Genomic DNA, 21,560 nt, shown 5'->3' on the forward strand with positions numbered 1-21,560 from the left:
GAGAGAGAGACAGTAATCTTACTATTTTCTCACTAAAACACCTATATTGTCTCTCATATTCTTCACTCCAGGTGAGAAACAATGTTGATTGAGTGACAAACTGTTTCTTACCTGAGCAGGTGAGTACAACAGCATTACCAGGTAGGCAGGTGTTGTGTTTTCTGTCTGAGGTGTCACAGTCCAGGAGAAGGAACTCTTTGCCTTTACACTGGAACTCTTTATCCCAGGTCTGACCCTCACCTCCTCCATAGAGCCCCCCCTGTAGAGCTGCAGGAGCCCCACAGCCAAGCTCCCCACAGACTACCTCTGCATCCTGCCGGTCAAAGTCAGCTTCACACACTGAGGCCCAGGACTGATTGGACTTCACCTCCACTCTCCCAGAGCAGAGACCAGCTCCATCCACAAGCCGCACAGACTCTGGAGAAAAAGAGTTGGTTGAACATTCAATCAGTTTTGTTGATGACACTGTCAAGGACTAAACACAAATATGTTGGATAAAAGATTGTAGTTTGCTATGTTTGATACTGTAAGAGGTAGAAATGGGTTCTTAGTCACTCAGGATCGGGTTGGGAATAATGCAGGCAGGAGACAGGAATAAGTTCACTTCACTTTATAGAAAATAAACAGCTGGACATCCATCAGGCAGCTTCACTTCAGTACCATCTGAACTACAATGATCTGCCCATGAACATCTCCCATAAACCAATATGACAAACACAAATATAATGTTTAAATACATCTGACATCTCTCCCTCTATTTAAATGAAATAAAAACACATAAAACATGATACATGGTAATATTGTCTAATGTACAAATAAATCTCTCAATATGACCAGTCTCTTACCTGAACAGGTCACATGACGATAATATTCACCATCACAGTAATCAGGTCCTCCTCTGATTTTGACACACTGTCTAATAGAAGACTCATCTCCACTGCAACTACCATATAGTATGACTCCTCTTCTTCCATCTTCAATCAGAGGTCCTCTAGATTCAGCTACAGGATTCCCACAGTCCAGCTGTCTACACACAACCTTAGTCTCTTTCATCATTCTCCACCTCCTAGGACATAGACCCAACCACTCTCCTTCATAGAAGACTTCCACTGTCCCAGAACAGGAAGTGGTTCCATTCACCAGTCTGACTGAGTATTCAGCTGTAAACAGCAGAGAGGAAAACACAGTGGTGAGGACAGATGATGACAGTGATTCTGTTATTCTAACAGCAGTAATGCTTTGTGGTTGACAAGTATTAGTAGTTCCATAAAACACTACTTGTTATTGGGGTTTAGAATGGTTTGTATGGACACATGAATTTCTCCATGTGGGATAATAAAGTTGACAAATATTGAACTGCTATAATCACTGTAGATTTATACTCTACCTACCTGGTGGACTGACGCTTTGAGCCTGGAGATCTGAGGAGAAAGAGAGAGATAGAGACAGAGAGATAGAGAGAGACAGAGGAGAAAGGGAGGAGTCAGAGGAAGAGAGAGACAGAGGAGAAAGAGAGAGACAGAGGAGAAAGGGAGGAGTCAGAGGAAGAGAGAGACAGAGGAGAAAGGGAGGAGTCAGAGGAAGAGAGAGACAGAGGAGAAAGGGAGGAGTCAGAGGAAGAGAGAGACAGAGGAGAAAGGGAGGAGTCAGAGGAAGAGAGAGACAAAGGAGAAAGGGAGGAGTCAGAGGAAGAGAGAGACAGAGGAGAAAGGGAGGAGTCAGAGGAAGAGAGAGACAGAGGAGAAAGGGAGGAGTCAGAGGAAGAGAGAGACAGAGGTTAAATGAACATCAACATGACCTTTCATGATGTGATGGGAGAGACAGGCTTATCGTTGGTATGGTGCAACAACACTCATGTGTACATACACTATATATACAAAGTATGTGGACACCCCTTCAAATTGTGTGGTAGAACTTCAGACACCCTGACCGCCCGACCGACCGACCACGACCGACCGACCGTCCGTCCTTCCTTCCTTCCTTCCTTCCTTCCTTCCTTCCTTCCTTCCTTCCTTCCTTCCTTCCTTCCTTCCTTCCTTCCTTCCTTCCTTCCTTCCTTCCTTCCTTCCTTCCTTCCTTCCTTCTGCCCCTCGCATCTTCTCTTCTCCCACTCTCTTCTCCACTTATCCCCCTATCCTCTCCTCTTATCCCCCCTTCTCCCCTTTTCCCCATCTCCTATTTTCTCCCTATAATCTTCTCCCCCTTCTCTTCTCCCCCCTCCTCTCATCTTCTCCCCATCTCCTCTGCTCCCCCCTCTCCGCTCTCTCCTTTTCTTCTCCCCCCTCTCTTCTCCTCCCCGTCTATTCTCCTCTTCTCCCATCTTCTCTCCTCTTCTCCCCTCTCCTCTTCTCTCTCTTCTCCTCTTCTCTCTCTTCTCCTCTTCTCCCCCTCTCTTCTCCTCTTCTCCCTCTCTCTTCTCCTCTTCTCCCTCTCTCTTATCCCCCTTCCCCTCTCCTCTTCTCATCTTCACCTCCCCTCTCCTCTTCTCCCCTCTCCTCTTATCCCACTTTCTTCTCCTTCTTTCCCTTTCCTCTTTACTTCTTCCCCCCTCCTCTCCTCCACCTCAATCTTGTCCCCCTTTCCTCTTCTCACCCCTCTCCACTTCTCCCCCTCTCCTATTCTCTTCTCCCCCTCTTCTCCCACTCTCCTCTTCTCCCCCTCTTCTCTCCCATCTACTCTTCTCTCCCCTCTCCTCTTCTCTCCCCTCTCCTCTTCAGTTTGGAACTTGGTAGTGAGTTTAGTGAGTGTTGCAACCGAGGACAGACCATTTTTAAGCGTTCATCACTCTGTGGTCCCGTTCTGTGTGACCTACCACTTCACAGATGAGCCATAAGACTGTTAAATAGTTCATTAATGGTTACCTGGACTGTCTGCACTGACACTACAAACACTCACAAGACTACACATACACACTATATAAACACTCACTAGACTACACATACACACTATATAAACACTCACCAGACTACACATACACACTATATAAACACTCACCAGACTACACATACACACAATATAAACACTCACCAGACTACACATACACACAATATAAACACTCACCAGACTACACATACACACAATATAAACACTCACTAGACTACACATACACACAATATAAACACTCACAAGACTACACATACACACTATATAAACACTCACTAGACTACACTTTACCCTGCCATCATGTACATATCTACCTCAAATACCTTATTATTATCTATCCTGATGTCTAGTCACTTTATCCTGCCATCATGTACATATCTACCTCAAATACCTTATTATTATCTATCCTGATGTCTAGTCACTTTACCCTGCCTTCATGTACATATCTACCTCAAATACCTTATTATTATCTATCCTGATGTCAAGTCACTTTACCCTGCCTTCATGTACATATCTACCTCAAATACCTTATTATTATCTATCCTGATGTCTAGTCACTTTACCCTGCCTTCATGTACATACAGTCCATTCAGAAAGTATTCAGACCCCTTGTCTTTTTTTTGTTATGTTAAGTCTAAAATGTATTTGTTTTAAGTCCTCATCAATCTACACACAATACCCCATAATGACAAAGCAAAAACAGGTATTTAGAATATTTTGCTAATTTATTAAAGGTAAAAAACAGAAATACCTTATTTACATAAGTATCTTAACTTACCAGAACCAATGAACCATTTTGTTTCACAGAAAACCACAGAACCACTACTGCAATATTTTACCTTCTTTTAACAAGGCAAGTCAGTTAAGAACAAATTCTTATTTTCAATGACGGTCTCGGAACAGTGGGTTAACTGCCTTGTTCAGGGGCAGCTCGGGGATTTGAATATAGGCCTACACTCTTAAATAAAAGGTGCTATCTAGAACCTAGAAGGATTCTTCCACTGTCCCCATAGGAGAACCCTTTGAAGAATCCTTTTTAGTTACAGGTAGAACCCCTCCAGGTAGAACTCTTTTGGGTTCCATTTAACAGAGGGTTCTACCTGGAACCAAAAAGAGTTCTACATGTAACAGGGTTCTCATTTTATGACAGCCAAAGAACCCTGTTGGAAACCCTTTTTTCTAAGAGGTTATTCAACAAGTTGAACCTGTTCAGTTTCCACCATTTCATTCTGTACTCCAACATCTGCCTGGTATTCAAGATAACACACAACATAGCAGCACCTCATTTGGTTTTAATCAACCTCAGACTTAAATAGCAGTGTTCCAAGAACCTCCACCAGGGGGACTGTAGAATCCTCAAACGGTCCACCACCTTCTCCCAAACTGCCTTCTCATACAAACCAATAAAGACATGGAATGGCCTCACCTCAACATGGATCTAGTCCAATCAGACGTGTCTCACCTCAACATGGATCTAGTCCAATCAGACGTGTCTCACCTCAACATGGATCTAGTCCAATCAGACGTGTCTCACCTCAACACGGATCTAGTCCAATCAGATGTGTCTCACCTCAACATGGATCTAGTCCAATCAGAAATGTCTCACCTCAACATGGATCTAGTCCAATCAGAAATGTCTCACCTCAACATGGATCTAGTCCAATCAGACATGTCTCACCTCAACATGGATCTAGTCCAATCAGACGTGTCTCACCTCAACATGGATCTAGTCCAATCAGACGTGTCTCACCTCAACATGGATCTAGTCCAATCAGACGTGTCTCACCTCAACATGGATCTAGTCCAATCAGACGTGTCTCACCTCAACATGGATCTAGTCCAATCAGACATGTCTCACCTCAACATGGATCTAGTCCAATCAGGCGTGTCTCACCTCAACATGGATCTAGTCCAATCAGACGTGTCTCACCTCAACATGGATCTAGTCCAATCAGACGTGTTCACACTGATATTGATCTAATAGGAAACAGTGACTTTTTTAATGCAACAGAATAAACACTAAAAAACACATTACATTTCAATAGGTGCAATAACTTATCTCTGTACACTATTCTGATTAGATACTATTTAATGCTGAGTTTGGACACAGGTTTTTATAGGAACACTAAGGCACCTGGACCACATATTGAGATGTGCCTTTAGTTATTAAGTAAATCAGTTGTTACATGAGGTGACAGTTGTAGGACTGTTAACAAAGTAGCTGAATTGTCAAAGACCGTAGCCTGAGGTCACCCAAAGAAAAGTAATCCAGAACTTTCTCTTGTAAAGAATTACAAATCTACCACTTTCATATAAACCCCTCGATACACAGCAGAACATCTACATTGAATCCATCCACCAAACATCCTGATTTGTTTTAATTAACACTTTTTATGACACTAAAATAACCTTCAACTACAGTATATATGAAGGGATTATTGTCATTGTTACATTATATAGGCTACAGTAAGTTATATTTTTCCATTTTAAATAACAGGCTCTCCCACCATCTAGAATCATCAGGTCTGCTTGCAGATGAACAGAATGTCTTGGAAAGACAGACCTTTAGACCTCATAGGCCTGTCCAATACAATGTTGATTTTTATTATTTATACTTTACAAGTTGGGGTTTAAATTGATGTACACTCCATGATGACTCAGTGAAAAATCTATTATATATATATATATACAGTGGGGAGAACAAGTATTTGATACACTGCCGATTTTGCAGGTTTTCCTACTTACAAAGCATGTAGAGGTCTGTAATTTTTATCATAGGTACACTTCAACTGTGAGAGACGGAATCTAAAACAAAAGTCCAGAAAATCACATTGTATGATTTTTAAGTAATTAATTAGCATTTTATTGCATGACATAAGTATTTGATACATCAGAAAAGCAGAACTTAATATTTGGTACAGAAACCTTTGTTTGCAATTACAGAGATCATACGTTTCCTGTAGTTCTTGACCAGGTTTGCACACACTGCAGCAGGGATTTTGGCCGACTCCTCCATACAGACCTTCTCCAGATCCTTCAGTTTTCGGGGCTGTCGCTGGGCAATACAGACTTTCAGCTCCCTCCAAAGATTTTCTATTGGGTTCAGGTCTGGAGACTGGCTAGGCCACTCCAGGACCTTGAGATGCTTCTTAGTTAGTTGCCCTGTCTGTGTGTTTCGGGTCGTTGTCATGCTGGAAGACCCAGCCACGACCCATCTTCAATGCTCTTACTGAGGGAAGGAGGTTGTTGGCCAAGATCTCGTGATACATGGCCCCATCCATCCTCCCCTCAATACGGTGCAGTCGTCCTCTCCCCTTTGCAGAAAAGCATTCCCAAAGAATGATGTTTCCACCTCCATGCTTCACGGTTGGGATGGTGTTCTTGGGGTTGTACTCATCCTTCTTCTTCCTCCAAACACGGCGAGTGGAGTTTAGACCAAAAAGCTCTATTTTTGTCTCATCAGACCACATGACCTTCTCCCATTCCTCCTCTGGATCATCCAGATGGTCATTGGCAAACTTCAGACGGGCCTGGACATGCGCTGGCTTGAGCAGGGGGACCTTGCGTGCGCTGCAGGATTTTAATCCATGACGGCGTAGAGTGTTACTAATGGTTTTATTTGAGACTGTGGTCCCAGCTCTCTTCAGGTCATTGACCAGGTCCTGCCGTGTAGTTCTGGGCTGATCCCTCACCTTCCTCATGATCATTGATGCCCCACGAGGTGAGATCTTGCATGGAGCCCCAGACCGAGGGTGATTGACCTTCATCTTGAATTTCTTCCATTTTCTAATAAAATGGAAACAGTTGTTGCCTTCTCACCAAGCTGCTTGCCTATTGTCCTGTAGCCTATCCCAGCCTTGTGCAGGTCTACAATTTTATCCCTGATGTCCTTACACAGCTCTCTGGTCTTGGCCATTGTGGAGAGGTTGGAGTCTGTTTGTTTGAGTGTGTGGACAGGTGTCTTTTATACAGGTAACGAGTTCAAACAGGTGCAGGTAATACAGGTAATGAGTGGAAAACAGGAGGGCTTCTTAAAGAAAAACTAACAGGTCTGTGAGAGCCGGAATTCTTACTGGTTGGTAGGTGATCAAATACTTATGTCATGCAATAAAATGCAAATGAATTACTTAAAAATCATACAATGTGATTTTCTGGATTTTTGCAGAAATTACAGACCCCTACATGCTTTGTAAGTAGGAAAACCTGGAAAATCGGCAGTGTATCAACTACTTGTTCTCCCCACTGTATTATATATATATGTATTATAAAACAATTTAGAAAACGTCACTCAAATCCTGTTAAAATGTATATAGAGGTATTAGTCTCATGCTACAGTATATAAATGATATTGTTCCATTTTAAACAGCCTAACAGGCTCTCCCACCATCTCTAATGATCTGGTCTGCTTGATGATGAACTAAATGTAGACCACAGCATGATTATTATATGACTACCACATCTCTGTACCCCCCCACACACAATCCATGTTTGGCAGATGCTCTTTTCATTGACAATTGAACCGTTAGTCTACCATTTCAGTGAACCTGTGGAAATGTAATTAACATTAAAAAACAATCCCCATTCAAATCCATCTGTTTAAACTGGAGATATTTTTTTACATCTCAATCCATCACATCCACCAATAACTCCACTCCTCATCTGAGGTGAAAGGTCACAGAGCTGTGTTTGTCAGACCATGAAACATTCAGAAAATGGGTCTTCTCACAAAAATGTCTGTAACATCCGATCAGTTTGGCCTGTAAACTGTGGAAAGATGAGACTCAGGAACACGATGATGTTCTCCGTTTTGCTCTACGACCCCATAAGCATCGTCTGAAGTCGTACAGTCCATCTGCCAACTTCTGTCTGTAGTGTCAGAACCGTTTGGACTACACACTAACATGACCCCACTATGGAAAGGTGAGTCTCTCAGGAACACGTACAGGTTGGTTTGATCTAGGACACACTAACATGACCCCACTATGGAAAGGTGAGTCTCTCAGGAACACGTACAGGTTGGTTTGATCTAGGACACACTAACATGACCCCACTATGGAAAGGTGAGTCTCTCAGGAACACGTACAGGTTGGTTTGATCTAGGACACACTAACATGACCCCACTATGGAAAGGTGAGTCTCTCAGGAACACGTACAGGTTGGTTTGATCTAGGACACACTAACATGACCCCACTATGGAAAGGTGAGTCTCTCAGGAACACATACAGGTTGTATTGATCTAGGACACACTAACATGACCCCACTATGGAAAGGTGAGTCTCTCAGGAACACGTACAGGTTGGTTTGATCTAGGACACACTAACATGACCCCACTATGGAAAGGTGAGTCTCTCAGGAACACATACAGGTTGTATTGATCTAGGACACACTAACATGACCCCACTATGGAAAGGTGAGTCTCTCAGGAACACGTACAGGTTGTATTGATCTAGGACACACTAACATGACCCCACTATGGAAAGGTGAGTCTCTCAGGAACACGTACAGGTTGGTTTGATCTAGGACACACTAACATGACCCCACTATGGAAAGGTGAGTCTCTCAGGAACACGTACAGGTTGTATTGATCTAGGACACACTAACATGACCCCACTATGGAAAGGTGAGTCTCTCAGGAACACGTACAGGTTGGTTTGATCTAGGACACACTAACATGACCCCACTATGGAAAGGTGAGTCTCTCAGGAACACGTACAGGTTGGTTTGATCTAGGACACACTAACATGACCCCACTATGGAAAGGTGAGTCTCTCAGGAACACGTACAGGTTGTATTGATCTAGGACGCCCACAAGCTTTACAAGACTCGTCTGAAGGTCTCCTGGTACCAGTTTAACACATTTATGGAAGTATATATGGAGATAGTTTAGTGCCAAGAATAAGGGGTTAAATACATGTAAAAAAGTATAGTTTCCTGATCTGTCTTTTAGCTCTCAGATAAAAACATAATAAAATATATATATATAAAATCCAAGGTTTAAAAATGTCACAGTCGGATGAAAGACAGAGGACACTAAAGTCTCTTCATATCTGGGCTTAACAACAAGATATACGGGTCATTTCTGCTTGGCTGTCAATCAACTGAAAGAGAAAGCAAGAAGGACTTTTTGAGCTATCAAAAGATACATTCAAATTGACATACCAATTAGAACCTCACACAAAATATTCAAATCTACAATTGAACCAATTGCCCTTTGTGGGAGTGAAGTGTTGGGTCCACTAACCAATCAAGCTGTTTTTAAATGGGGCAAACATCCAATTGAAATTCTGCAAAAACATTCTTAGATTACAGAGAAAAAGGCCCAAATAATGCATGTAGGACAGAATTAGACCAATATCCATCACTAATTAATATCCATCACCCATCACTAATTAATATCCATCATTAATTAATATCCAGAAATGAGCCATCAATGTCTATAACCACCTCAAAACAAGAGACCACCAAACATACATAAAATGATATTACCTATTGGGAAAACATTACAAATTCTCAATTTGAACTTAAATGCTATTTGGCCCTAAACAGACAGTAAATGATGGCATACATACATACAGACAATGTACAGATTCAGTGAGCATAACCTTGCTATTGAGAGAGGTCACCACAGGCAGAGAGAAGACAGGCTATGTGCCCACTGCCCACAAAATGAGGTGGAAACTGAGCTGCACTTCCTAACCTCCTGCCAAATGTACGATGATATAAGAGACACATATTTCCTTCAGATTACAAGGACCCCAAAATAATTTGAAAACAAATATAATATTGACAAGCTCCCGTATCTGTTAGGTGAAATACCACAGTGTGCAATCATGTCAGCAGAATGTGTGACCTGTTGTGATGAGAACAGGGTAACCAGTGGAGAACAAACACCACAGTAAATAAAACCTAGGACTAGATTTATCACTTTAGTTCATTTCCCTTGACATTTGTACTTCTACCTTTTGTACACACAGCTCACACTCTCCTACACACACCAGCTGGCTGAGAGGGCCCTAGTGGAGACAGGTGGTTGAGAGGGCCTTAGTGGAGACAGCTGGTTGAGAGGGCCCTAGTGGAGACAGCTGGTTGAGAGGGCCCTAGTGGAGACAGCTGGTTGAGAGGGCCCTAGTGGAGACAGCTGGTTGAGAGGGCCCTAGTGGAGACAGCTGGTTGAGAGGGCCCTAGTGGAGCCGGGTGACTGAGAGGGCCCTAGTGGAGACAGCTGGTTGAGAGGGCCCTAGTGGAGCCGGGTGGCTGAGAGGGCCCTAGTGGAGCCTACTGGCTGATAGGGTCCAATCGGAGCGGCTTGCTGAGAGGGCCCTAGTGGAGCCGGCTGATTGAGAGGGCCCTAGTGGAGACGGCTTGCTGAGAGGGCCCTAGTGGAGCCGGCTGATTGAGAGGGCCCTAGTGGAGACAGGTGGCTGAGAGGGCCCTAGTGGAGACGGCTGGCTGAGAGGGCCCTAGTGGAGCCGGATGGCTGAGAGGGCCCTAAGTGGAGCCGGGTGACTGAGAGGGCCCTTGGTGGAGACAGGTGACTGAGAGGGCCCCAATGGAGACAGCTGGCTGAGAGGGCCCTAGTGGAGCCGGCTGAGTGAGTGGGCCCTAGTGGAGAAAGCTGGCTGAGAGGGTCCAACTGGAGACAGCTGGCTGAGAGGGTCCTAGTGGAGACAGCTGGCTGAGAGGGCCCTAGTGGAGCCAGGTGACTGAGAGGGCCCTAGTGGAGCCGGCTGAGTGAGAGGGCCCTAGTGGAGACAGGTGACTGAGAGGGCCCTAGTGGAGACAGGTGACTGAGAGGGCCCTAGTGGAGCCTACTGGCTGAGTGAGAGGGCCCTAGTGGAGACAGGTGACTGAGAGGGCCCTAGTGGAGCAGGGTGAGTGAGAGGGCCCTAGTGGAGACAGGTGGCTGAGAGGGTCCAAGTGGAGACAGCTGGTTGAGAGGGCCCTAGTGGAGCCGGGTGACTGAGAGGGCCCTAGTGGAGACAGCTGGTTGAGAGGGCCCTAGTGGAGCCGGGTGACTGAGAGGGCCCTAGTGGAGCCGGGTGACTAAGAGGGCCCTAGTGGAGACAGCTGGTTGAGAGGGCCCTAGTGGAGACAGGTGACTGAGAGGGCCCTAGTGGAGACAGGTGACTGAGAGGGCCCTAGTGGAGACAGGTGGCTGAGAGGGCCCTAGTGGAGCCTACTGGCTGATAGGGTCCAATTGGAGCGGCTTGCTGAGAGGGCCCGAGTGGAGACAGGTGACTCAAAGGGCCCTAGTGGAGACAGGTGACTGAGAGGGCCCTAGTGGAGACAGCTAACTGAGAGGGCCCTAGTGTAGACAGGTGGCTGAGAGGGCCCTAGTGTAGACAGGTGGCTGAGAGGGCCCTAGTGGAGCCAGATGGCTGAGAGGGCCCTAGTGGAGCCGGATGGCTGAGAGGGCCCTAAGTGGAGCCGGGTGACTGAGAGGGCCCTTGTGGACACAGGTGGCTCAGAGGGCCCTAGTGGAGACTGGTGACTGAGAGGGCCCCAATGGAGACAGCTGGCTGAGAGGGCCCTAGTGGAGCCGGCTGAGTGAGTCGGCCCTAGTGGAGAAAGCTGGCTGAGAGGGTCCAACTGGAGACAGCTGGCTGAGAGGGTCCTAGTGGAGACAGCTGGCTGAGAGGGCCCTAGTGGAGCCAGCTGACTGAGAGGGCACTAGTGGAGAAAGCTGGCTGAGAGTGTCCATGTAGAGCTGGCTGGCTGAGAGGACCCCAGTGGAGCAGGCTGGGTGAGAGGGCCCTAGTGGAGCCGGCTGAGTGAGAGGGCCCTAGTGGAGACAGGTGGCTGAGAGGGCCCTAGTGGAGACAGGTGACTGAGAGGGCCCTAGTGGAGCCTACTGGCTGAGTGAGAGGGCCCTAGTGGAGACAGGTGACTGAGAGGGCCCTAGTGGAGCAGGGTGAGTGAGAGGGCCCTAGTGGAGACAGGTGGCTGAGAGGGCCCAAGTGGAGCCGGCTGATTGAGAGGGCCCTAGTGGAGACAGGTGGCTGAGAGGGCCCTAGTGGAGACGGCTGATTGAGAGGGCCCTAGTGGAGACAGGTGGCTGAGAGGGCCCTAGTGGAGACGGCTGGCTGAGAGGGCCCTAGTGGAGCCGGATGGCTGAGAGGGCCCTAGTGGAGCCGGGTGACTGAGAGGGCCCTAGTGGAGACAGGTGACTGAGAGGGCCCTAGTGGAGCCTAGTGGCTGAGTGAGAGGGCCCTAGTGGAGACAGGTGACTGAGAGGGCCCTAGTGGAGCAGGGTGAGTGAGAGGGCCCTAGTGGAGACAGGTGGCTGAGAGGGCCCCAGTGGAGCCAGCTGACTGAGAGGGCCCCAGTGGAGCAGGCTGGGTGAGAGGGTCCAAGTGGAGACAGCTGGCTGAGAGGGCCCTAGTGGAGCAGGCTGGCTGAGAGGGCCCTAGTGGAGCCGGGTGACTGAGAGGGCCCTAGTGGAGACAGGTGACTGAGAGGGCCCTAGTGGAGCCTAGTGGCTGAGTGAGAGGGCCCTAGTGGAGACAGGTGACTGAGAGGGCCCTAGTGGAGCAGGGTGAGTGAGAGGGCCCTAGTGGAGACAGGTGGCTGAGAGGGTCCAAGTGGAGACAGCTGGTTGAGAGGGCCCTAGTGGAGCCAGGTGACTGAGAGGGCCCTAGTGGAGACAGCTGGTTGAGAGGGCCCTAGTGGAGCCGGGTGACTGAGAGGGCCCTAGTGGAGCCGGGTGACTGAGAGGGCCCTAGTGGAGACAGCTGGTTGAGAGGGCCCTAGTGGAGACAGGTGACTGAGAGGGCCCTAGTGGAGACAGGTGACTGAGAGGGCCCTAGTGGAGACAGGTGGCTGAGAGGGCCCTAGTGGAGCCTACTGGCTGATAGGGTCCAATTGGAGCGGCTTGCTGAGAGGGCCCGAGTGGAGACAGGTGACTCAAAGGGCCCTAGTGGAGACAGGTGACTGAGAGGGCCCTAGTGGAGACAGCTAACTGAGAGGGCCCTAGTGTAGACAGGTGGCTGAGAGGGCCCTAGTGTAGACAGGTGGCTGAGAGGGCCCTAGTGGAGCCAGATGGCTGAGAGGGCCCTAGTGGAGACAGGTGGCTGAGAGGGCCCTAATGGAGCCGGGTGACTGAGAGGGCCCTAGTGGAGCCGGATGGTTGAGAGGGCCCTAAGTGTAGCCGGGTGACTGAGAGGGCCCTTGTGGACACAGGTGGCTCAGAGGGCCCTAGTGGAGACTGGTGACTGAGAGGGCCCCAATGGAGACAGCTGGCTGAGAGGGCCCTAGTGGAGCCGGCTGAGTGAGTCGGCCCTAGTGGAGAAAGCTGGCTGAGAGGGTCCAACTGGAGACAGCTGGCTGAGAGGGTCCTAGTGGAGACAGCTGGCTGAGAGGGCCCTAGTGGAGCCAGCTGACTGAGAGGGCACTAGTGGAGAAAGCTGGCTGAGAGTGTCCATGTAGAGCTGGCTGGCTGAGAGGACCCCTGTGGAGCAGGCTGGGTGAGAGGGCCCTAGTGGAGCCGGCTGAGTGAGAGGGCCCTAGTGGCCCTAGTGGAGCCGGCTGACTGAGAGGGCCCTAGTGGAGACAGCTGGCTGAGAGGGCCCTAGTGGAGACAGGTGGCTGAGAGGGCCCAAGTGGAGCCGGCTGATTGAGAGGGCCCTAGTGGAGACAGGTGGCTGAGAGGGCCCTAGTGGAGACGGCTGATTGAGAGGGCCCTAGTGGAGACAGGTGGCTGAGAGGGCCCTAGTGGAGACGGCTGGCTGAGAGGGCCCTAGTGGAGCCGGCTGATTGAGAGGGCCCTAGTGGAGACAGGTGGCTGAGAGGGCCCTAGTGGAGACGGCTGATTGAGAGGGCCCTAGTGGAGACAGGTGGCTGAGAGGGCCCTAGTGGAGACGGCTGGCTGAGAGGGCCCTAGTGGAGCCGGATGGCTGAGAGGGCCCTAAGTGGAGCCGGGTGACTGAGAGGGCCCTTGTGGAGACAGGTGGCTGAGAAGGTCCAACTGGAGACAGCTGGCTGAGAGGGCACTAGTGGAGCCAGCTGACTGAGAGGGTCCAAGTGGAGCTGGCTGGCTGAGAGGGCCCCAGTGGAGACAGCTGGCTGAGAGGGCCCCAGTGGAGCCAGCTGGCTGAGAGGGTCCCAGTGGAGAAAGCTGGCTGAGAGGATTCAAGTGGAGCTGGCTGGCTGAGAGGGCCCCAGCCCCAGTGGAGCCAGCTGACTGAGAGGGCCCCAGTGGAGCAGGCTGGGTGAGAGGGTCCAAGTGGAGACAGCTGGCTGAGAGGGCCCTAGTGGAGCAGGCTGGCTGAGAGGGCCCTAGTGGAGCCGGGTGACTGAGAGGGCCCTAGTGGAGACAGGTGACTGAGAGGGCCCTAGTGGAGACAGGTGACTGAGAGGGCCCTAGTGGAGCCGGCTGAGTGAGAGGGCCCTAGTGGAGACAGGTGACTGAAAGGGCCCTAGTGGAGACAGGTGACTGAGAGGGCCCTAGTGGAGACAGGTGGCTGAGAGGGTCCAAGTGGAGACAGCTGGTTGAGAGGGCCCTAGTGGAGACAGCTGGTTGAGAGGGCCCTAGTGGAGCCGGCTGAGTGAGAGGGCCCTAGTGGAGCCGGGTGACTGAGAGGGCCCTAGTGGAGACAGCTGGCTGAGAGGGCCCTAGTGGAGACAGCTGGTTGAGAGGGCCCTAGTGGAGCCGGGTGACTGAGAGGGCCCTAGTGGAGCCGGGTGACTGAGAGGGCCCTAGTGGAGACAGCTGGTTGAGAGGGCCCTAGTGGAGACAGGTGACTGAGAGGGCCCTAGTGGAGACAGGTGACTGAGAGGGCCCTAGTGGAGACAGGTGGCTGAGAGGGCCCTAGTGGAGCCTACTGGCTGATAGGGTCCAATTGGAGCGGCTTGCTGAGAGGGCCCGAGTGGAGACAGGTGACTCAAAGGGCCCTAGTGGAGACAGGTGACTGAGAGGGCCCTAGTGGAGACAGCTAACTGAGAGGGCCCTAGTGTAGACAGGTGGCTGAGAGGGCCCTAGTGTAGACAGGTGGCTGAGAGGGCCCTAGTGGAGCCAGATGGCTGAGAGGGCCCTAGTGGAGACAGGTGGCTGAGAGGGCCCTAATGGAGCCGGGTGACTGAGAGGGCCCTAGTGGAGCCGGATGGCTGAGAGGGCCCTAAGTGGAGCCGGGTGACTGAGAGGGCCCTTGTTGACACAGGTGGCTCAGAGGGCCCTAGTGGAGACTGGTGACTGAGAGGGCCCCAATGGAGACAGCTGGCTGAGAGGGCCCTAGTGGAGCCGGCTGAGTGAGTCGGCCCTAGTGGAGAAAGCTGGCTGAGAGGGTCCAACTGGAGACAGCTGGCTGAGAGGGTCCTAGTGGAGACAGCTGGCTGAGAGGGCCCTAGTGGAGCCAGCTGACTGAGAGGGCACTAGTGGAGAAAGCTGGCTGAGAGTGTCCATGTAGAGCTGGCTGGCTGAGAGGACCCCTGTGGAGCAGGCTGGGTGAGAGGGCCCTAGTGGAGCCGGCTGAGTGAGAGGGCCCTAGTGGAGACAGGTGACTGAGAGGGCCCTAGTGGAGCCGGCTGAGTGAGAGGGCCCTAGTGGAGACAGCTGGCTGAGAGTGCCCTAGTGGAGACAGGTGGCTGAGAGGGCCCAAGTGGAGCCGGCTGATTGAGAGGGCCCTAGTGGAGACAGGTGGCTGAGAGGGCCCTAGTGGAGACGGCTGATTGAGAGGGCCCTAGTGGAGACAGGTGGCTGAGAGGGCCCTAGTGGAGACGGCTGGCTGAGAGGGCCCTAGTGGAGCCGGCTGATTGAGAGGGCCCTAGTGGAGACAGGTGGCTGAGAGGGCCCTAGTGGAGACGGCTGATTGAGAGGGCCCTAGTGGAGACAGGTGGCTGAGAGGGCCCTAGTGGAGACGGCTGGCTGAGAGGGCCCTAGTGGAGCCGGATGGCTGAGAGGGCCCTAAGTGGAGCCGGGTGACTGAGAGGGCCCTTGTGGAGACAGGTGGCTGAGAAGGTCCAACTGGAGACAGCTGGCTGAGAGGGCCCCAGTGGAGACAGCTGGCTGAGAGGGCCCTAGTGGAGACAGCTGGCTGAGAGGGCCCTAGTGGAGCCAGCTGGCTGAGAGGGCCCCAGTGGAGAAAGCTGGCTGAGAGGATTCAAGTGGAGCTGGCTGGCTGAGAGGGCCCCAGTGGAGCCAGCTGACTGAGAGGGCCCCAGTGGAGCCAGCTGACTGAGAGGGCCCCAGTGGAGCAGGCTGGGTGAGAGGGTCCAAGTGGAGACAGCTGGCTGAGAGGGCCCTAGTGGAGCAGGCTGGCTGAGAGGGCCCTAGTGGAGCCGGGTGACTGAGAGGGCCCTAGTGGAGACAGGTGACTGAGAGGGCCCTAGTGGAGACAGGTGACTGAGAGGGCCCTAGTGGAGCCGGCTGAGTGAGAGGGCCCTAGTGGAGACAGGTGACTGAAAGGGCCCTAGTGGAGACAGGTGACTGAGAGGGCCCTAGTGGAGACAGGTGGCTGAGAGGGTCCAAGTGGAGACAGCTGGTTGAGAGGGCCCTAGTGGAGACAGCTGGTTGAGAGGGCCCTAGTGGAGCCGGCTGAGTGAGAGGGCCCTAGTGGAGCCGGGTGACTGAGAGGGCCCTAGTGGAGACAGCTGGCTGAGAGGGCCCTAGTGGAGACAGCTGGTTGAGAGGGCCCTAGTGGAGCCGGGTGACTGAGAGGGACCTAGTGGAGCCGGGTGACTGAGAGGGCCCTAGTGGATACAGCTGGTTGAGAGGGCCCTAGTGGAGACAGCTGGTTGAGAGGGCCCTAGTGGAGACAGGTGACTGAGAGGGCCCTAGTGGAGACAGGTGACTGAGAGGGCCCTAGTGGAGACAGGTGGCTGAGAGGGCCCTAGTGGAGACAGGTGACTGAGAGGGTCCTAGTGGAGACAGCTGGCTGAGAGGGCCCTAGTGGAGCCGGCTGAGTGAGAGGGCCCTAGTGGAGCCGGGTGACTGAGAGGGCCCTAGTGGAGACAGCTGGCTGAGAGGGCCCTAGTGGAGACAGCTGGTTGAGAGGGCCCTAGTGGAGCCGGGTGACTGAGAGGGACCTAGTGGAGCCGGGTGACTGAGAGGGCCCTAGTGGAGACAGCTGGTTGAGAGGGCCCTAGTGGAGACAGCTGGTTGAGAGGGCCCTAGTGGAGACAGGTGACTGAGAGGGCCCTAGTGGAGACAGGTGACTGAGAGGGCCCTAGTGGAGACAGGTGGCTGAGAGGGCCCTAGTGGAGACAGGTGACTGAGAGGGTCCTAGTGGAGACAGCTGGCTGAGAGGGCCCTAGTGGAGCAGGCTGGCTGAGAGGGCCCTAGTGGAGACAGGTGACTGAGAGGGCCCTAGTGGAGACAGGTGGCTGAGAGGGTCCAAGTGGAGACAGCTGGTTGAGAGGGCCCTAGTGGAGACAGCTGGTTGAGAGGGCCCTAGTGGAGCCGGCTGAGTGAGAGGGCCCTAGTGGAGCCGGGTGACTGAGAGGGCCCTAGTGGAGACAGCTGGCTGAGAGGGCCCTAGTGGACCTGGCTGGCTGAGAGGGCCCTAGTGGACCTGGCTGGCTGAGAGGACCCTCGTGGAGCAGGCTGGCTGAGAGGGCCCTAGTGGAGCCGGCTGGCTGAGAGGGCCCTAGTGGAGCTGGCTGGCTGAGAGGGTCTATGGTGGCAGAATTGCTGTTATGTTTATCTAGTGTATCTATGTATTTATTTAGTCTGTTATAGTGTATCTATGTATTTATTTAGTCTGTTATAGTGTATCTATGTATTTAATTAGTCTGTAATAATGTTTATCTAGTGTATCTATGTATTTAATTAGTCTGTTATAATGTATCTATGTATTTAATTAGTCTGTTATAATGTTTATCTAGTGTATCTATGTATTTAATTAGTCTGTTATAATGTTTATCTAGTGTATCTATGTATTTAATTAGTCTGTTATAATGTTTATCTAGTGTATCTATGTATTTTAATTAGTCTGTAATAATGTTTATCTAGTGTATCTATGTATTTAATTAGTCTGTTATAATGTTTATCTAGTGTATCTATGTATTTAATTAGTCTGTTATAATGTTTATCTAGTGTATCTATGTATTTAATTAGTCTGTTATAATGTTTAAGTGTATCTATGTATTTAATTAGTCTGTTATAATGTTTATCCAGTGTATCTCTGTATTTAATTAGTCTGTTATAATGTTTATCTAGTGTATCTATGTATTTAACTAGTCTGTTCTAATGTTTATCCAGTGTATCTATGTATTTAACTAAAGTCACATGATGTACTGATGAGACTTGCTCCCTCTGCTAGAACACTTCCCCTTTGTCTACATGACTGACTCATGGTTCTGGACTCACAGCCAAATGCTGTTTCTCCATATCCTGTTATTTAGCAGTAGACTGAACTAAACTGTGAGAGACGAACAGGACAAATGGTTGTGGTTCCTTTGAGAAACAGTGTTGAGACATTGAGCACTGAGAAATGGTGTGACATTTCTCAACAAGACCTCACCACAAAAGTCACAATGTGGAAAGGTGAACATCTCTCTGCAGAGGAGATTATATATCATTTAATATATTTGCTTTCATCTGTTTTTGTTTTCTCAATCGTTCAGTTCCATAGGTCAGAGGTCAAGCTGAGCTGAGCCAATAGTGGAAGAGTGGAAAAGGTTACTGGTTATGATGACATCACTACTGGTTATGATAACATCACTGGTAAGAAGTCTGTAATGAAAAGATATTCAGTTGACTGCATGTTAGTCTGTCAGCCTTATCTCCTTCAAACCTCCCTCCCTCTCCTCCCCTTATCCCCCCCCCTCTCTCTCTGATCTTATCTCCTTCAAACCTCCCTCCCTCTCCTCCCCTTATCTCTCGCCCTCCACACCCCCTCCTCTCTCTCTCTGCTCCTCTCTCTCATTCTCAATTCAATTCAAGGGGCTTTATTGGCATGGAAAACATATGTTACCATTGCCAAAGCAAGTTAACTAGTTAATATACAAAAGTGAACTAAACAATAAAAATGAACAGTAAACATTACACTCACAGAAGTTCCCAAAGAATAAAGACATTTCAAATGTCATAGTATGTATATATACAGTGTTGTAACGATGTGCAAGTGGTTTTAAAGTACAAAAGGGAAAATAAATAACAAATATGGGTTATATTTACAATGGTGTTTGTTCTTCCCTGGTTGCCCTTTTCTTGTGGCAACAGGTCACAAATCTTGCTGGCTTTGCTCACTGAGTCTGTACATAGTCAAAGCTTTCTTTAAGTTTGGGTCAGTCACAGTGGTCAGCTATTCTGCCACTGTGTACTCTCTGTTTAGGGCCAAATAGCATTCTAGTTTGCTCTGTTTTTTTGTTAATTCTTTCCAATGTGTCAAGTAATTATATTTTTGTTTTCTCGTGATCTGGTTGGGTCTAATTGTGTTGCTGTCCTGATCTCTCTCTCTTCCTGACATATAGCATCAGGCCTGTAGAGCTTGACTCAGGTCACAGACATCTAGCATTTACACCCCTCCCTTCTCTAACATAAGACCAATATTAAATATAATATATACTCTCATTTACATAGAGACAGATACAATCAATCATTGACACACTGAATATACAACAGTCAGATGCATGACACCATCACCAATGTTCCTCTAACTTTCTCCGTCACTGAGCAGATTTCAGGTCTGCTGAGCTCAAACTTTAATGTTGTGAAAATTCTGTACAACTTCCAGGGTGTGTTTACTGTGAACACAGAGGCTGTACCCCCTTTAAGTTACAGTTAACAGTGGACAAGTAGGCTACTGTGGCTATTTGATCATAATGTAGATCTACCAGAGTGACCTACCATCAAAAACAATGGATAAAATACATCCCATAACATTTTAACATGGAAACAGCTGTTCTAGCATTCAGCCTACAGTAGCAGCCAATGTGTGGTGTTCAACGTAGACCTACATTCCATGAGACTTTTGAAAGAAACATGCAGGGCTTGACATTAACCTGTTAATGCACTTATCCAACTGGGATAATAACTCACTAACTAGCAGAGGAGATGAACAAAATGTCCAGCAAGCAGGCCAACAGCCTGAGACCCCAAACAATAGGAACACAAGGCTTTATCGTGGGTTTTTACAGAAATGTTTGGCGATCCACTAGGAATGCCATGGAGATCAACCAGTTGATCGCGATCAACCGATTGGTGACCAGCTGCTCTAGAAAATGTAGTGAAGTTCAATCTCGTGCTTCTCGCTATTGGCTGATTTATCTGCAGTTTAGGGGGAACATTGTGTCACACCCTGATCTGTTTCACCTGTCTTTGTGATTATCTCCACCCCCTTCCAGGTGTAGCCCATCTTCCCCATTATCCCCTGTGTATTTATGCCTGTGTTTTATGTTTGTCTGAAGCCAGTTCGTACTGTTTGTTCAAGTCAACCAGTGGTTTGTGTCTGCGCCTGCTTTTTCCCAGTCTGATCTGACTCTGAGCCCGCCTGCCTGACCACTCTGCCTGTCCTGACTCTGAGCCTGCCTGCCTGACCACTCTGCCTGTCCTGACTCTGAGCCCGTGCCTGACCACTCTGCCTGTCCTGACTCTGAGCCTGCCTGACCACTCTGCCTGTCCTGACTCTGACCCCGCCTGCCTGACCACTCTGCCTGTCCTGACTCTGAGCCCGCCTGCCTGACTACTCTGCCTGTCCTGACTCTGACCCCGCCTGCCTGACCACTCTGCCTGTCCTCACTCTGAGCCTGCCTGCCTGACCACTCTGCCTGTCCTGACTCTGAGCCCGCATGCCTGACCACTCTGCCTGTCCTGACTCTGAGCCCGCCTGCCTGACCACTCTGCCTGTCCTGACTCTGAGCCCGCCTGCCTGACCACTCTGCCTGTCCTGACTCTGAGCCCACCTGCCTGACCACTCTGCCTGTCCTGACTGAGCCCGCCTGCCTGACCACTCTGCCTGAGCCTGCGTGCTGATCTGTACCTCAGCCCTCCTCTGGATTACTGACCTCTGCCTACCCTGAGCATGCCTGCCGTCCTGTACCTTTGCCCCCTTACTCTGGACTATCGACCCCTGCCTGCCTTGACCTGTATTTGCCTGAACCCTGTTGTCTGCATTTGGGTCTTACCTTGGTTCTAATAACACTGACCATCACACCTTAACTGACATTAGTGCCTGTCCCCAGATGGACAGTTACGCTACAGTAAAGTACATTTAGAGGTGATCACATCATTGTCCTGCTTTGAGACAGATTTTTACTGTCTGCTTCCAGCTGCATGTTCTTTTACTAGCCCTGAAAATGGTAATATATCAAAACATATCTCAGTAACTGTCACAAGTGTATAGCACAGCATCCTACCTGTGCTCCAGAATAGGCTCATCAATATCACTGCAGGTATCATATCTGTCTCTAACTGGGGCTCCACTGAGCGAAACAAGTCTACTGTCATGAAGAGAGGACTGAAGAGTGAGAAATACTGCTTGGCTATATGACTTCTAACTCATTACTTCCTTACTTCAATTATGTGGCAAACTGTTAAGCAAATCAGACCAGTTAAACCCACCTACCTACAGGAAACACTGACATCAGAAAAACTCCACAGGAAACTGCTGACAGAGCAGCAGTTACACATAGTGTGTCCTGTAATATCTTACCTAATTGTCAGTGCTTGACTTGTGAAAGTCACCTCTAACTTTCTGTGGTGTAGAAGCTAGAGGTCTGTTACCCAAGTCAACTCAACGGGT

General features: G+C 49.7%; 3 protein-coding genes across 4 annotated transcripts in view; 2 read left to right on the forward strand and 1 right to left on the reverse strand.

The window, feature by feature from the left end:
* Positions 1-21,560, forward strand: part of LOC139579781 (scavenger receptor cysteine-rich type 1 protein M130-like) — a 524,366-nt gene that overhangs the window by 257,740 nt on the left and 245,066 nt on the right. The window lies entirely within an intron of this gene.
* The window catches only part of LOC139577731 (cysteine-rich protein 1-like), a 137,034-nt gene that overhangs the window by 69,864 nt on the left and 45,610 nt on the right, over positions 1-21,560 (forward strand). The window lies entirely within an intron of this gene.
* LOC139577937 (scavenger receptor cysteine-rich type 1 protein M130-like) lies at positions 22-21,331 on the reverse strand. Its single transcript, XM_071405058.1, has 5 exons — positions 21,175-21,331; positions 1,392-1,421; positions 846-1,160; positions 112-417; positions 22-65 (listed from the first exon to the last, which is right to left on the reverse strand). The coding sequence occupies exons 1-5, from the start codon at positions 21,263-21,265 to the stop codon at positions 22-24; spliced, it is 786 nt and encodes a 261-aa protein (XP_071261159.1). The 5' UTR covers positions 21,266-21,331.

The sequence above is a fragment of the Salvelinus alpinus genome, chromosome 6, assembly GCF_045679555.1.
Source record: "Salvelinus alpinus chromosome 6, SLU_Salpinus.1, whole genome shotgun sequence".
In the NCBI taxonomy this organism is placed as follows: domain Eukaryota; kingdom Metazoa; phylum Chordata; class Actinopteri; order Salmoniformes; family Salmonidae; genus Salvelinus; species Salvelinus alpinus.

Excerpts from the sequence above, each read along its gene's own strand:
- LOC139577937 (XM_071405058.1), bottom strand. The coding sequence starts at position 21,265 with ATGACAGTAGACTTGTTTCGCTCAGTGGAGCCCCAGTTAGAGACAGAT. Across the intron at positions 1,422-21,174 it reads GAGCCTATTCTGGAGCACAG|ATCTCCAGGCTCAAAGCGTC; the intron begins GTAGGATGCTGT and ends CTTTCTCCTCAG. Across the intron at positions 1,161-1,391 it reads TCAAAGCGTCAGTCCACCAG|CTGAATACTCAGTCAGACTG; the intron begins GTAGGTAGAGTA and ends TGCTGTTTACAG.